This window comes from Parasteatoda tepidariorum, chromosome 2 (assembly GCF_043381705.1).
Source record: "Parasteatoda tepidariorum isolate YZ-2023 chromosome 2, CAS_Ptep_4.0, whole genome shotgun sequence".
NCBI classification, from domain to species: domain Eukaryota; kingdom Metazoa; phylum Arthropoda; class Arachnida; order Araneae; family Theridiidae; genus Parasteatoda; species Parasteatoda tepidariorum.
Genome location: NC_092205.1, coordinates 81,226,463 through 81,241,585, shown reverse-complemented (window position 1 = coordinate 81,241,585; position 15,123 = coordinate 81,226,463). Strand labels below are relative to the sequence as shown.

Sequence of the window (15,123 nt, the reverse complement as noted above, 5' to 3'; positions counted from 1 at the left end):
TTCAAAATCCGTAGTTTCTTGTAGAAAACCTTTTAATATTGAATTACATTAATATTAATATTCTTTTTTAAATAGAAACAACAGTTTCAGAAGTTTAAATTTTTTTAAAATTCTTATCAGAGATTTGTAAACATTTTGTGTAAGTAATAGAAAACATTATAACTATGAACTTGAAATTTAGTTCATTATTATAATTTAATGTTAGTGATTCGAAATATTTAATTTAATGTTATAATACATATTTAGTATCATTTAAGCAAGTTTTTTCTTTTTCCTAACAGTTAAAATATTCTCTTTTGGAATTTTTTCGTTTGTGAAGAAACATTATTTTCATGATCGTTTTAGACCTCATTCATATTAGATTTGAAGGAGATTTCATTTATTTCTTCAGTTTGCTTTTTTTAAAAATCGTTTCAGAATTTGTTTTGTAACTATTTTTTAAAAATCCTTAAATTTAAGGGTTTATGGAGACGTAATTAATTTTATTTTTATCATAATTACCACAAAAGTAAATAAAAGCACAGTATTTTCTACTTTAATTATAAATTCTATTACATGTAGCTAACATAATGATTTAATTTAGTTAAAATGATTTAGTGTAAAGATTTTTAAAAATTGTATTAATAATATCAAGTAGTTTAAAGTTTTTTTTAAAAATAAAACTGTATATAATTGTATGTAAGAGAATGTAAAATTGTATGTAAGAGAGTCAGTGTAATGAGACATATCTCTAAATCTAAGGGTGAAACAATTTATGTGACTGTTTTTTCATTAAAAATACTTTATGGTAATTAAGTTCTTTTATTCCTTGAGTTTTTGTGTTTTAAATTTTTTTCTTCTCTTTTTCAGACCATAAACTTTTTTTATTTCCAGGCAGCGTTCTTTGAATTTATTTCCCTGTACCGGAAAACCCCAAAACCGGAGAAGCAGGAGAAAGTGGGAGAGTAAGAGCTTTTCCTGGTGTTCCCTTTCGAAGGATGGCTGGGTGAGAAATCATTTCTAGCCCGGATTTTGAGCGGGAAACACGGTCGCAAATCCTGTTCCGATAAGCACTTCTGGCGAGGCTTGTTTTGTGTTGCAACTGCAGGATTTCGTTTGATTCAGTTCATCGATAACTGCATCAAAAGTTTTGTGATGTTGGAAAGATCAAGTTAAAATTCTAATGAATTTATCATTGAAAATAACAAATAAATGCTTTTTTTAAATATTCTGAATAAAGAAAAATGAAGAATATGATTTAAAATTTTAAACATTTCTACGGATTAAATTCATTAAAAAAATTCTACTTGAAACGATATTCAATTCTTTTTAAGAACTGAGAAAAGTTTATAAATATTTTCAAATGCAAAATACTGAAAATTAATCGTTTGCTAAAAATTGTGTTTTTACTTACGGACGATTTTATATTGAAAACTTTAAACGCAGACGATTTCATTTACCGTTTCATTTGTTCTAAGCAATGGAGAGCTTAAAGCTCTTGTGGATTTTAATTTTGGTTTACGTAAGTTTGGAGACTGTATCTACAGCAGTGGATTCTCTTCCAGAGTGTGTTCGAAATAAAAATAATTCAAGAGTCGAATGGAGAGTTGAGAAACAGACATTTACTCTCACTTTAAATTCTTCAAATGTAAGTGATATACTTTCATATTCTTATCACATTGCTTATTTTAATTTTAAAATAATGTAAAATGTGAACAGTTTTCTGAGTTATTAACTATCATTAATTAAACTTTGAATCCAATAAACAATATTTTGAACCATAATAAGAACAAATTTAACCCAATTTAGAAAAATTAGCCATTAAATTTGTATGAGTTGTGCCATGTTTTCGGATAATTTGAACTATGGATATCGGGTTATAAGGTTTAAAAAGTATGAAGTATGGAAATTAAAAGAGCAATAATTTTTTTTGTGAATTAAAAGAGAAATTAAACCCTATACCTATGTATGTTAAATCCTATTCAACTAAATCTAAATGTTTTAGGAAGTTTATATTACTACGAGAAAGAAGAAGTCTTAAAAAAATATTTATTTATTTATGGAAAATAATGAATCTTAACTTAAATTAATAATTGAAGTTTAGTTTAATTCAGTACGCTAACATATTTTATGACAATCATATTACTGTATTTTTCTTCTTTATTGAGAACTTTTCTATTTTCCTTTTTTCCACTTCTCTTTTTTCTTTTTGACATAGTTATCTGTTAATATCATTGAAATAGAACAATACCTTATACTTAACCTCGTTCTTCGACACCATTTTGTTATCAAATATAACCACTATTTTGTTATAATTTTTTTTTGTACAGATAAAATGTAAGTACAAAAAAACACACTAAAGGTAAAATTGGAAACAAATAGCAAGCATACGGGAGGAGAGCATAAGGAATTCAATTTTTTTCCTATGTATTTGAATGTCAAATTATTAATTTGATACAAAAAAATGAATGATGAAAATTGAATGATTTGATACAAAATCGATCTTGTAGTAAAACTATTTTTGGGATAAAAAAACTATGATACTTCAATGTGTTGAAGATTCTCAATGCGTTTTTTCCTTGATTTTATTGGAAATTGCAGATAGATAAAAACAACATGCAGTTTTGCTTGATAATATGCTGCAAGTGTATACTTATAAGACATTATGAATAGTTAAATATGAAACCGATAATGTATGTCAATTCTACCGTGTTTACTTTACATAACTTGAAATTAAAAAAATATTGAAGTATCCAAATTTAGTATTATATTCACAAATTTATTAAGTATCAAATGAGAGTACATGCGCAAAATATTTTGTTATATCTTATGTTCTTTTTAATTATTGGCGTAATATTAGAGATTTTGGTATATATAAATTTAATCAAGAAAAACACTTGACAAAATAACCCCGGTATCGCTAAAATAAATCCACGGTATTTTTTTGAAATTAAAATATTTCTTATGGTACTCAAAAAAATACATTTGTAAGTTAAAGTAATATTAAATATAAGAGTTATGGAATTATTAAATATGTTATCGATTTAATCTATCAAAGAATTTAAATCATAATCATATATTTTGCAAATGTTTTAAAAAATAAGTCCAATTTCGGATAGTATCAAAAAAAGTCTAAATATTTTAAAAAGGCAATAAAAGTCTATAAAATCTATAAAGTATATTGTTACTATAGAGAATGATATAAATGTTACATGACGCAGTTTTTTTTTTTAGTTTTTAATTTTTTTGTTTCTCAAACAGCTCAATAAATCGTCGAACTATTTTCAAATTCCCGAGACAATTTCTCTATGGACGTTTGATTTAATTGATTAACATGAGAAAATTCCGGAGAGAGTGTTTTCCATGAAAACAACCCTACTTTGCCTTAAAGTCAAGTTTAAGTGCTTAAGTTCTTAAAGCCTTACTATAATCAAGCTTCGTTAACGAGCTTGTGTCATATTAAATAATAAAATGGGGAATGATGGCTTGATTTTAAAAGAAGCAACTCTACCTTGCATTGAAGTCTAGTTCAATGATTTAAGAGTTAAACGTGTGTGTGACTCTGACAAAAGTTTGTGAACGAGTTTTTGTCTTATGATAAAAGGAAGTTTAGTTGTTTGTTTTGCAAGGAAGTGATCCTACCCTTCATCGATGTCAAATTCTGTGTTTTAAGGGTTAAAAGTGTAGCACCGATTAAATTTTGTAAACGAGTTTGTGATGTATTACGTAACAAAATAAAGCACAGTTATTTATTTTGCAAGAAGGCAATTCTACCATCCACTTACTGAGTTTAACAATTTAATGGTTTAAAGTGTGAAAGGGATTAAATTTTGTAACCGTGTTTGCGACTTATTTTTTAACGAAATAAAAGAAAATATAGTGAACTTCTTTACAAGAAAACAATCATACTTGTCACTGAGGCTAAGTTCAACTGTTTAAGGGCTAAAAGTGTGATTGCGTTTAACTTTCGTTCTAGACCTTCGTTTTCAAAAACAGTTAAATCTAATGAAAAAACCTATCTAAATGAAAAAACTCAAAGCATTATATTTTTCCTACAGGTTGCATTTCTAATATTATAGTATTTATATACTTTGAGAGCTAAGTAAATCATTAAATATTCTTTCAAACTACATATTTTTTCTTTAACATAAAAGAAATTACTTGCGTTATGTAATAAATTTTTTTTGTCAAATTCACTCAAAAAAGTATGACCTTTTTCAAATGTTTTCTCTCGATCCATAATAAATTGTCTTCTGGAGAAAAATGCTTGCTTTCTTCTTAATCGCAAACTAAAAGACAACTGTAGCAAAAACATGGTAAATACCATATATTTTTACAAAAATATAGGACAAAGGTTATGCAAGTCTATAAATCTTATCGTTAAGAAAAGAAATAAGCGAAGCAAGATTGTATAGCAAAAAAAAGTTACATATCATATATTGTTCCTCGTCCTCTAATATCCCGTCGATGAGCATAGCTCTTTTGAACATAGTTTGAAATACATGTTTAATAAAATGGACACAGGTCAAAATGCGTGTTTAAGAAAATAGAAAAAAAATATACCCTTTTATTTTTCAAATGAAATTTAACGACGATAGCAAGAGACTTTGTACTTAATTTTCTTTACTATTTCAAACGCTAAGCATAATCATTATGGGGCAAAGTTTCAGACTTCGAGGTCGGGAGTGATGATTATATTACTGATTTAAGTTTTCAGGTGATATCTTCTCACTCAGAACGTTTAACGATAAATTGGTTTTTAGAAAATTAAAATACATTCAACGACAATTTACTACCATTATTTTAAATTTATAGACAATCTTGTAAAAATAATTGTTGACTTTTAAAGTCTTTTCAAAAAAGACTAATTTAAGAAAATACGTTAAGGGATTTAAGAAAATGCACTGTAAGAAATACAGGATCAAATTACCGCATAAAGTACTGGTATTTTAGGTGCATCATCCGTACTATCCACTTTATCGTGAATATTATATAGTAATTTTTTCAGTAGTATTTATTTAATTAGAGTGATTCAGTGATTCCGCGGTAATTATTACCTTAAAAAATTATGGTACACCGTTTGTTTGTTTCGTAACATGAAATGGATCAGTAAAATGGAATGTAATGGTAAAAATTTAAATTAAAAAATATCCGAGTCAAAAAACGTTAGTCTTTTGAGATTTTTGACTCCAACTAACGTCAACTTTAGTCTTTTTTTAAAGCATAAATGTCATAAAAAGTTTGTTTTTCAAGATCAAAAATCTTAAAAAAATTATATATGAGTTGTACCATCAAAAATACAGATGAAAATCCAAACCTAATCAAGAATTTAAGCTTAAAACAAATCTAAAGTTTAATCAGGAAAATGAAAACATATGTGTTTGAAAATGAAAATTAAGGTTTTCATGTGGATTCCAGAGACCTAGCTTTTACTATTCACTTGTAATTTTTTAATTTTTTAATGATATTTTAGAATCTAAACGTTATTTGCAAACTATAATTTGTAATGCATTTATGCTTCTAAAATTTTAAATATACACTTTTGACCAAAAAAAAAAAAAAAACACGAAATCTTGGGCATGTTTCGGGAGACCTACATATTTTTCCATTAGACGAAGAATTCTTTTATTGAATATCTGACCACAGTGACAACTTTTTATCGCCTTGAAGGCTAAAAAGCTATTAAAAAAAAAGGTTTTTTGATCCAATTCTAAAAAATTCTATTTCGATTTGCAATTTTAGTATATCTTTTTTTATAGTTTTCCAAATTGTTTATCTGAAGAGATTTTTCATTAAACCTTATCGGTAAGGAAAAGAAATGGTTTTATTTGTTTTTAAAGTCTTTCTCCTCAGACTATAAAAAAGTTTAGAATATCTAAACACTAAAACTGGTGTTATCTACTTTACACCGAATTGATACAGTAAATAACATGATGTAAAGTCCCTGCCACCAGTTTTATCCCGGAGAAGTATTAAAATTTATAATTACTGTAAGATATGATAGATATTCAATAGATTCAGTAAGGACGATTCCGTAAAATTATTCCTAAGATAAAGAATCATTAATTTAGGATGTATATGTAAAATACTTTTTACAATAAAATTAGTTTTTCAAGCAAACATGCACAAAGCCAAGAGAGTGTATATTATTATGAATTCAAACTAGGCTTAAAAAAACTGAAGCGTTGATTTAGCAAAACGTTCAGCAGTGAACGAGGTAAATTTTCGCCTTCAATTTGTAAAAAAATTTACCTTTGCCACCTGACGGCTTACAAACGCACGCCAAATTTGGCGGAAGCAATTTATGAATGGAATAAATAGAATCGATCTTTATGTAAGATTTGTCATAAGATGACATTTAGAAACTGTGCTCTTTAAAATTGTATATGAACTCGCGATTCGGTATTAACTTAAAATAAAGTATTCACTTACATAGTTTTTGGAGCATTTTAGCACCAAAGTTGGATACGTATCACAACACAGATTTTAAAGTACATTTAAAGCAGAATATACGAAAATGTACTAGAAAAGACGGAATTTTAATTGAAAATATTAACTAATAATCCAAAAAAAATTTACGTTTGTTGGAAAATTTTTAATTTCCATTTGAAACTAATATCTTAAGGTTTTGAGCAGATGCCTAAAATAATTGAAATTTGCTAAAATACTTCAATAAGAGAAAAGTAATCTAATAGATAAAGAAGTTTTAAAAGCTTATAGTAAACTAGAACTTTACGAGGAATAGTAACAGGTATTTTGAACTATGAATATGTGTCACAAAGATATGTTTGTGAAGAGTATATGGTCTCAAGAATGGGTACCGGGGAGTTTTAAAAACTAAAATAAATAAATAAAGCTAAAGAATGTGCAAATATGCATGTGCAATTTGCTTAAATCTTCATTAAGGAAAAAGTAATCTAACAGATAAAGAGGTTGCAAAAGCTTATTGTAAACTAAATCTTTAAGAAGAATAGTAACAAGCATTTTGAGTTATGAATATGTGTCACAAAGATATATTTGTGAAGAGTGTAAGGTCTTAAGTATGGGTGCTGGGAAGTTTTAAAGATTAAAATAAATAAATAATTAAAGCTACAAAGCTAAAGAATGCGCAAAAATGTTCTTTTTGCATGTGACGAAAATTTTATAAGCAAAATTCTTTCGCATTCATGAATTTTTATTTTATTTTCTATGTATACTTCATTCTTATACGAAATTAATATATGTGTAATACATTAAACTTAATGTCTAATCAAAAGTCCTCAAACGTAAAAGAATATCATATTAGTTTGTTCATTTTTAAGATTAAGTTTGCGACTTATTTTTCAATTTTAGATTTGATATTCTTTTCGTTATATGTGACTAAAAACTAACTATATTTTATTTTCGTTTCAGATGCGTAAAAAAATATGTTACCTCCAAACATATCTATTAAACATTCATGAAGGAAATTCGAAATGTGAATTATGCTAATTAATTTCGAAATTTGTTTTATGTTTTAAAGCAATTGCCTCATTAAATTTTCAGAAGAATCAATGAATTTACTTGGAATAAAAGAATATTCACTAGAGTAGATCATAAATATTCACAGAGTTTGCACATGCCTTAGTTACGAGAGGAAAAACATTACAAAAATTTTTATTAAAAATTAGTTATTACGTAATCCATTTTAAGTTTGTAATGACAAAATACTACATGTACTTATATTGTAAAAAGAAAGTATGTATATCGGTTCACGCGAAAGATTTCCTATATTAAATTTTGGTTAGTTTGAAAGCAAATTATTCAATAAAAGACGTACAAACCTTCTTATGAAAATTTTTTAAGAATTTTATTCTTTTTATGCGAGGAAAATCTCTGAAAAGTTAAAACTTTTAATCACATAATATATAGGTATTTTGTTTAGTATTTGTATTAAGTGAAAAAAACTGTGCTCTATTTGTATGTGTACCTTGACTAACAGTAATTTGAGATAATTGACATTGTATCAAGGAAAATTGCATATCTTAATTATAGCTATTTTTATACTAAGATTACATATTTTTAAATTGAAAAATTTAAAAAAAAATACTTAGCATTCAAAATTATTTTAAATTATATATCACTAATTTAAAAATATCAATCTTTACATATAAAACTGTACAAATTGATTGCAAAAATTGTAAAAATTGATGGGGGAATATTTAGTACAGATAACTTTAGTGTACATTGTTTAGAGAAATAAAATAAAAGTAAAAAATTTCTACTGATTGACATGTGAATACGTGAATGAGAATGGCATCCTATTATTTTTCTTTTATAAAGATTAAAAGTTATTTTTCTCTTGGGAGAAATATCAAGAATTATTGGTGCTATAAATCATTAGTTGGCTGCTTCTTTTAAGAGGTAAAGAGAAAGAAATTTCGGAGAAAGAAAATTTTGGAGGAGTTTTTTTTTCCCTGAAGAAACTGTATCAAAGTGGATTTTTTTATTACAGTTTGAATGAAATATGCTCAGTACATTTAAATATATACGAGTATTTATTACGCACGTGCTCAGTATAAAAAAACAAGCATTTTAAATTTTCTTCAAAAATCTTATTTTTGAAGATGTTTTATTAATAGTTCAAACAATATTTTTGACTTTTATTGTGGTTGATGAGTAAATCATCTAGTTTCAGAATCTTAGTTATACACTTACCAAAATATCTAAAAATAGTATTGTTCAGTTTATAAGTTTCTTTAAATATTTGATGTTTTTATCACGTATTTAATACTCAAGCAGGGTGAACCAACCAGTGAAGGAACACTACCCAGTGAAGAAACATTTCATATATATTGATTAAAAATAAGAATTTGAAAGTTTTTCTTTAGATTGATGAGTAAAAATAGCTCACTGCCAAACAGTAGGAAGTCATCTAGCAATGTTTTGGATTACCTGGTCACATAGACTTCTCTCGAAAAATTTTTAAATTTGTTATTATCTCTGCAACACCTTGCTTCTTTGAAAAAATTATAAGGTGAGTGTTTGTATTTTTATGTTTGAAGTGGAATTAATTGCATGTAATAGTTTTATTTTTCTCACTGTGAAAATAAGAATTCAAAATATAGTTATTTAAGTTACGTTTTATTTTTTTTAAGCATCATAGCGTAATAAAGTACTGAGATATGAGGGTGTTTATTCACTGGATCACCAAACGATGAAGAACCAGTGAAGGAACAAGTGTTCCTTCACTGGGTTTTTTCTAAGTTAATGAAAATGAAAGAAAAACTTTAATTTTCTTATACCTTTAGTGATGTTTTGCATCAAAAGCATGTTAAAAATACAAAAAACAACTTCTAACCAGTGAAGGAGCAGGCATGTTCCTTTACTGGGTATAGATTTCCCAGTGAATGAACAGTATGTGTTAATATGTTGACACTTTACTTTACAATTCATGATTACAAAAAAAGTTAGCATTTGCCAAGTATTTGTATGTTATAATTTAAAGAATAGGCTTGTTTTTAGATATCTGTATGGCATATAAATTCATAAAGAGCATTGAAAAAAATAACCAAAATTAAGTGTTTTGTGTTCCTTCACTGCTAAGAGCTGTTCCTTCACTTGATCTTCTTACTACTTGTTATTTGAACCTCCAAAACTTTAAAACAATATTATGCAAGTTCTCTAAAATTTTTTTACGTAATTTGCAATTAGTAGTAAATATGTTGACACTGTCATTTAACTAAGATTACGAATTTTGAAATTAATATGATTTTTTAAAAGGCAAGCGAAGCTTAAGTGTTCCTTCACTGGTTAGTTTACCCTACTCAACTTTATAATATTTTATGAAAAAATTTACAAGTCGACGTAAAATAATAGAAACTGAGAAAATGGTAGTTAGATAATTTATTTTCCACAAAGCAGTTTAGTAATTAATAAAAACTGAAAAAAAATATTGTAAGTATCATTAAAAGTTTATTATGGCTTTGTGAAATACTACAATGCTTAACTTATACAATTAAGAAGATCTTGAGAGTAGGTTTGTCAGTAGAAGTAATTTTTTTAACCTATTTTTTTATATTTAAACATTTATTTCGCTAATGATCACCATAATGCTACATGGTATCAAGTAAAATTACATTTTTTTTCTGCCTATCCCCAATTTGCAGATTAAATAAAAGAGACAGTGGTGCAATTTTCATCCAAAATTTCTAACTTTTCCACGTTGCTAACTTTTGTCTATGGAGTGTCCTTGAAAATATAAATAAAGTAATTTAATTCTTCTTACATTTAAATTGAAATAATTAAGACAAGTATAGTCGCTGTATAGTTTTATTTTCTAATTTAATATGGTATTTATTTTTTACAAATTTATTTATTTTTATTTATTTTGATCATTTCACCCGTTGTACTAAATCAAGTATATTTCGGTAAAGAAAAATTCGAGAAGAAGCATAAAATAAAAAATTAACAAAGAATATCTTACACTTTATCGATAAAAAAAAGCAAACAGTCACATTTTATCACTGCTTTGCTGCAATTTTTTGTCAAAATAAAAAAGAAATCGTATGGAAGTATTTTCACCCGAAAAAATTAATTATTTTTTATTTGTCGCTGGATTTTTTTAGGCACCTTCAAAAAATGTAAATGAAGCGCTGTTGAATGTTTCCTATTTTTAGGTTAAAATGCTAAAGACAAGTATACTGTTTCATTTTATTTTCTAATTTAACATGTTTTTTTTTCTTTATTTATTTTTTACATGAGGATATTTAATCCACTGTAGTAAATCAAGGTCACATTAGTTCTCAGTAGTTAAGAAATAACAAGCCCAATACGGAAAAAAATGCCGACAGAGGTTTTATTTTGTTTTAGTCGCCGTGATAATGTATCACTATGAATAAGCTAAGTTTTTACTCTTCAAAGAGAAAAATCGTAACTAAAAATAAGAATTTTTTCTCATTAACAACGTTCTGTATTAAAAAAGCGGGAATATAAAACATGTAGATCGATACATTTAACATAAAATGAGTAATCATACATGCTTTGTTCCAAATTTGTTTACTTGAAAATTATTACTTGATTGTGAAATTTGACCTAAATTGTCAATTTTTGAAACAAATTAAATTTTTCTCTAGAATTAATACTGAAGTAGAAAAAAATATTTTGAGCACTAAAAATATTGTTTACACTATTTACTAATAGCGTAAACAATAGAGTAACTCCTACTTCGTTGATGTTTTAAAAACTCCTTTTTTTACTTATAAAATATACCCTATTTAACCACCCTCGAACTCCCCGAACCCCTAACGCTGAGATGAACCTAGGTCCAGAAACGCTATGTGAAGTTTTTTTAATGTATGTATCCCTAACGCAGAGATGAACCTAGGTCTAGAAACGTTATGTGAAGTTTTTTAATGTATGTTTTTCTGCTCCCAAAGACGGTGATTTAAAAAAAAATGATCATCATAATAAGGCAGAAATTATTTTTGATTCTATTTTTAATCTATCAATAGCAACTTATTCGATGTCTGTTATTACCAATGAAATATTATACTTCATTAAATAGCGTTATTTCCAACAAAAATAAGATGAAGACTGATTACCATTAAAAGAAAATGATTTTTAATTAACCAAAGTTAGAAAAACCACAGTAGCCGAGAGAGAAAAAATTTTAAAAACAGAACAAGAAAACCCACAGTGGCCGAACGGGGCAAATCAGGGTAAGATGCCTTTCCACGTGATATGAAGAGGTGGTAAGGAATTAATGTCGTTTACAATGGAATCAGCATTTGTATGAATAAAACAAAATTCCCAGGCATCAAGATGAGCTGATGTGACTTGCTTTCGTTGGCAACTTTTCGCTTTATATTTAAAATCATTTTTTCTTCTCATTCACACCTGCCAAGTTTTAAAAATGGGTGCTTGTTTTTGAGCGCTTGAAAAAAGTCGACTGTTATTTCCTGTTTATATTATTTCCCATTTTGAAGCGATAGAAGTTTTTAATCGGGTAATGTCTTACCATTTCAGTTTCTTCAGATTATTTATTTAATATTTTGTTGTTACTTTAAACTAATTTTTGCCCACCACAAGTATATAAATATATTACACAGTAGACAAATAGTAACTAATAGAATTTTTGTTGCTTCTGTCATCTTAATTTTTGAAATCACCATAAAGAAATACTAAAACAAGATTTTGTATGTGCCAACGACATCTGCTCGTAATTTTACTTTAAAGAGCTTTTTAAAATTCCCCTCATTTCATGCGTACCTTTCATAATTTGTCTTACTAGGTGTCCTTATTTGTCGACGTATTTTCCTTTCAATGTAATATATTTTGAGTCAAGTCCACTGTCAGTTTTATACTAACACGACAAACTCAAAGTGACAAGACACAACTCATAAAAATTGATTTTATGTCACGGGGAGGCATCACGCGCCTCCTCCTACGTCTAATGGGCTGCCGTGTTAAGAGCAAGTTTCATTCTAATGTCCAAACTTTAGTTTTCTCTTTTCTGTTATGCCAGGAAAGTCATTAGCAAAGAAAGAAAAGTGTACCAAATGACACTTTTCAAGCATGCATAAAGCAAATGAAGTCATATATCTTTAAAGCATTACGGTATATAGCCATAAATCAGAAAGTTTTTTTGAATGTTTGCATAATTTTGCAAACAAATTTTTCATTGTGTAGTAGAATGCATGTTTTCTAGAAGTTTTGTTATAACTGTTATTCAAATTATTTCTTTTGTGATTTTAATAAGCTTTCGTCATGTTATTAGTAATTTCGAAAAAGTACGTTGTTTAAAAATTTAAATTGTTTGAAAACAATTAAAATTCTAATAAATTGAATAATTCTAATAAATTGCATTCTAATTAATTGCATAATTTTGCAAACAAATTTTTCATTGTGTAGTAGAATGCATGTTTTCTAGATGTTTTGTTATAACTGTTATTCAAATTATTTCTTTTGTGATTTTAATAAGCTTTCGTCATGTTATTATTAATTTCGAAAATGTACGTTAAGAATTTAAATTGTTTATGAATTTAAATTGTTTGAAGACATAAAATTCAATTGTATTATGAATTATTTTAGTTCGAAATATCTGAAATTATAAATGTATTATTTTCATTCATTTAAATACGAACTCTCAGAAGTGCTTCAAGAAAGTTCACCAATTTTAGAAGTAGCAGTTTATGTTTCAATACTTCGTTTTATTTTAATTTTTTCTGTTATAGCTAGGAAAAGTAGGCTTAGGGGGAAAAAGTGTATTTTTTTAAAAATTTTTACTGAGGTGTGTTTTTGAACTAAGTTGTTGTTGCCAAATGTTGTCAAATGCTAACCTTTGACTATAATGATTAGTTCTCGAGCTCATCAATTATTTCTGAAGCTCTCTAATACTTTTGAGGCTGATCATTAAATTTGTAAGTGCTTTGCAATTGTCCAGATTATCAGTTTTGAAAACTTGTTCAGAGTTGTATAAATAATGTAAAAAAGAGTCTATAAATTTAAAACAAAGCAAGTAGACAGGCAAACAATCATTGCCGGTCAAAAGTCTAAAGAGTCTAAAAAATGCAACACCTGCAATTCTAGGACAGTCTGGAACCAGATCGTCCATATGAAGGTGTATATCCAATTATTTGTTCTCCGTGTAAAGGCATACATTTGAGAATTTCCATTTTTTTTATTTATACTTCAATCGAGTGAAAAATCGAGTACAACAACTGTACTCGTTAGCCTCATGCTATACTTTGTGGTGCATGAGGAGTTTTAAGTCGTTTAAATTAAAAAAAAAAAATCGAGTGAAAAGACAAAAGCCTGAAGAGTCGCGATGACTGTCGTTTCTTTCTTTGTTAGAAAAGCAGCCATTTCGTTCCACAGAGCGAAGGAATCTTCTGCAAAATAACAAAATTGACCTGATCTTTCGGAATATTTTTAACAGTTGAAGGTACGCGAGTTAGCAGTCTCGTTATTGTTTGTTAGAGTTTGGAAAGCAGATTTAGTATCTTAGAGAATCTCAACTCGATTGAAAACATATTTTCGTATCAGTCGTTTGCTACAGGGCAATATAAACAGCTCCAATTTCCCGTCAAATGAGAGAGATGAGCACAAACAGGGATGTAAAAGGAAAAAAAAGATAATTGAAAACTCCCGCGCCTGCTTCTTTCACGTCATTCATCAGAGAATAGTCAGTATATACGTGTGTCCAAATTTCCGATATATATTGGTTCTCAATAGTTGATAAAGAGATTTTCATAATCAAATGGACAAAAGTCTAGAGAGGAGCACATTTGTAGAAGATTTAGTGTTTGACAAGGAACAGCACGAGGGAACCTGCTACGTTACATCCCTTTTTCATAAATTAAGTTTGAAAAAAATTCATTTGTCGAAGTTTTTAAGCTATTGAAGTTTTCATTGTGTTAGTAAACGTAATCTTTTTATTACATTTTTAATAAAAATAGCAAAATAATGCAAATCAATACATCAAGAGTGATGTCTATTAATATTATAAATCAGGAAGACTTATCTTTTTTTCGTTTATAAAAAATATATTAATTTTAAATTTTAAAATTTTCTCAACTTTCAACCAAAAAGTGTCGTGATTTCTTCTATTTAAACAAAATGCTCTAAAAAGAATATTGTTTTAAAAGGTGTTTCTTCTAACTTTAGATTTTAACATACTTTTCGCGCTTAACTTTTTGGGGTTGAAAAAAAAATATCCAAAACTTTTTCATGCACCGCATTTATTTTAAATTATGTTTTGCAAGATGCTCAAATGGAAAAGAAAGTTCACGATTTTTTAAAATGAACATGGATACTCAAATTGTTAAATGGTGACATCGTGTAGTGCATAGCACCTTTTCATTAAATGCACCCATTTTAACTCTTGTTATTAAATCATAACGAGCGTATGGTCAATCTCACGTATCCATGCATGAGTGCATTGATTATTTTATTATGACTGTCGCAAAAATAAATATTTGTTAAAATTCAACATAGTCCGGAAATCTCCGGATATATATATGTAAACACAAAGAAGAGGAATAAAATCTATTATCCTTACATTTAAATTTAGTATTTGAATTATTAGCAATTGATAAAACTGAAGCAAGGTGCTAACCTGAATCAGAAGGGGACCAAAAATTTATATATATATATATATATATATATATATATATATACGGTTAT

At 27.3% G+C, this 15,123-nt stretch overlaps 1 protein-coding gene across 2 annotated transcripts in view; it reads left to right on the top strand.

Moving 5' to 3' along the window:
* The first annotated feature begins 972 nt into the window (after nucleotides 1-972).
* LOC107445732 (delta and Notch-like epidermal growth factor-related receptor) overlaps nucleotides 973-15,123 on the top strand; it is a 100,629-nt gene continuing 86,478 nt past the window's right edge. Inside the window, exon 1 of one of the 2 annotated variants that reach the window (XM_016060211.3) lies at nucleotides 973-1,627. In XM_016060211.3, the coding sequence (XP_015915697.1) occupies nucleotides 1,460-1,627 (168 nt within the window). In that variant the 5' untranslated portion in view covers nucleotides 973-1,459. The remainder of the gene's footprint in view (nucleotides 1,628-15,123) is intronic. The other variant, XM_016060210.3, reaches the window with a different exon arrangement.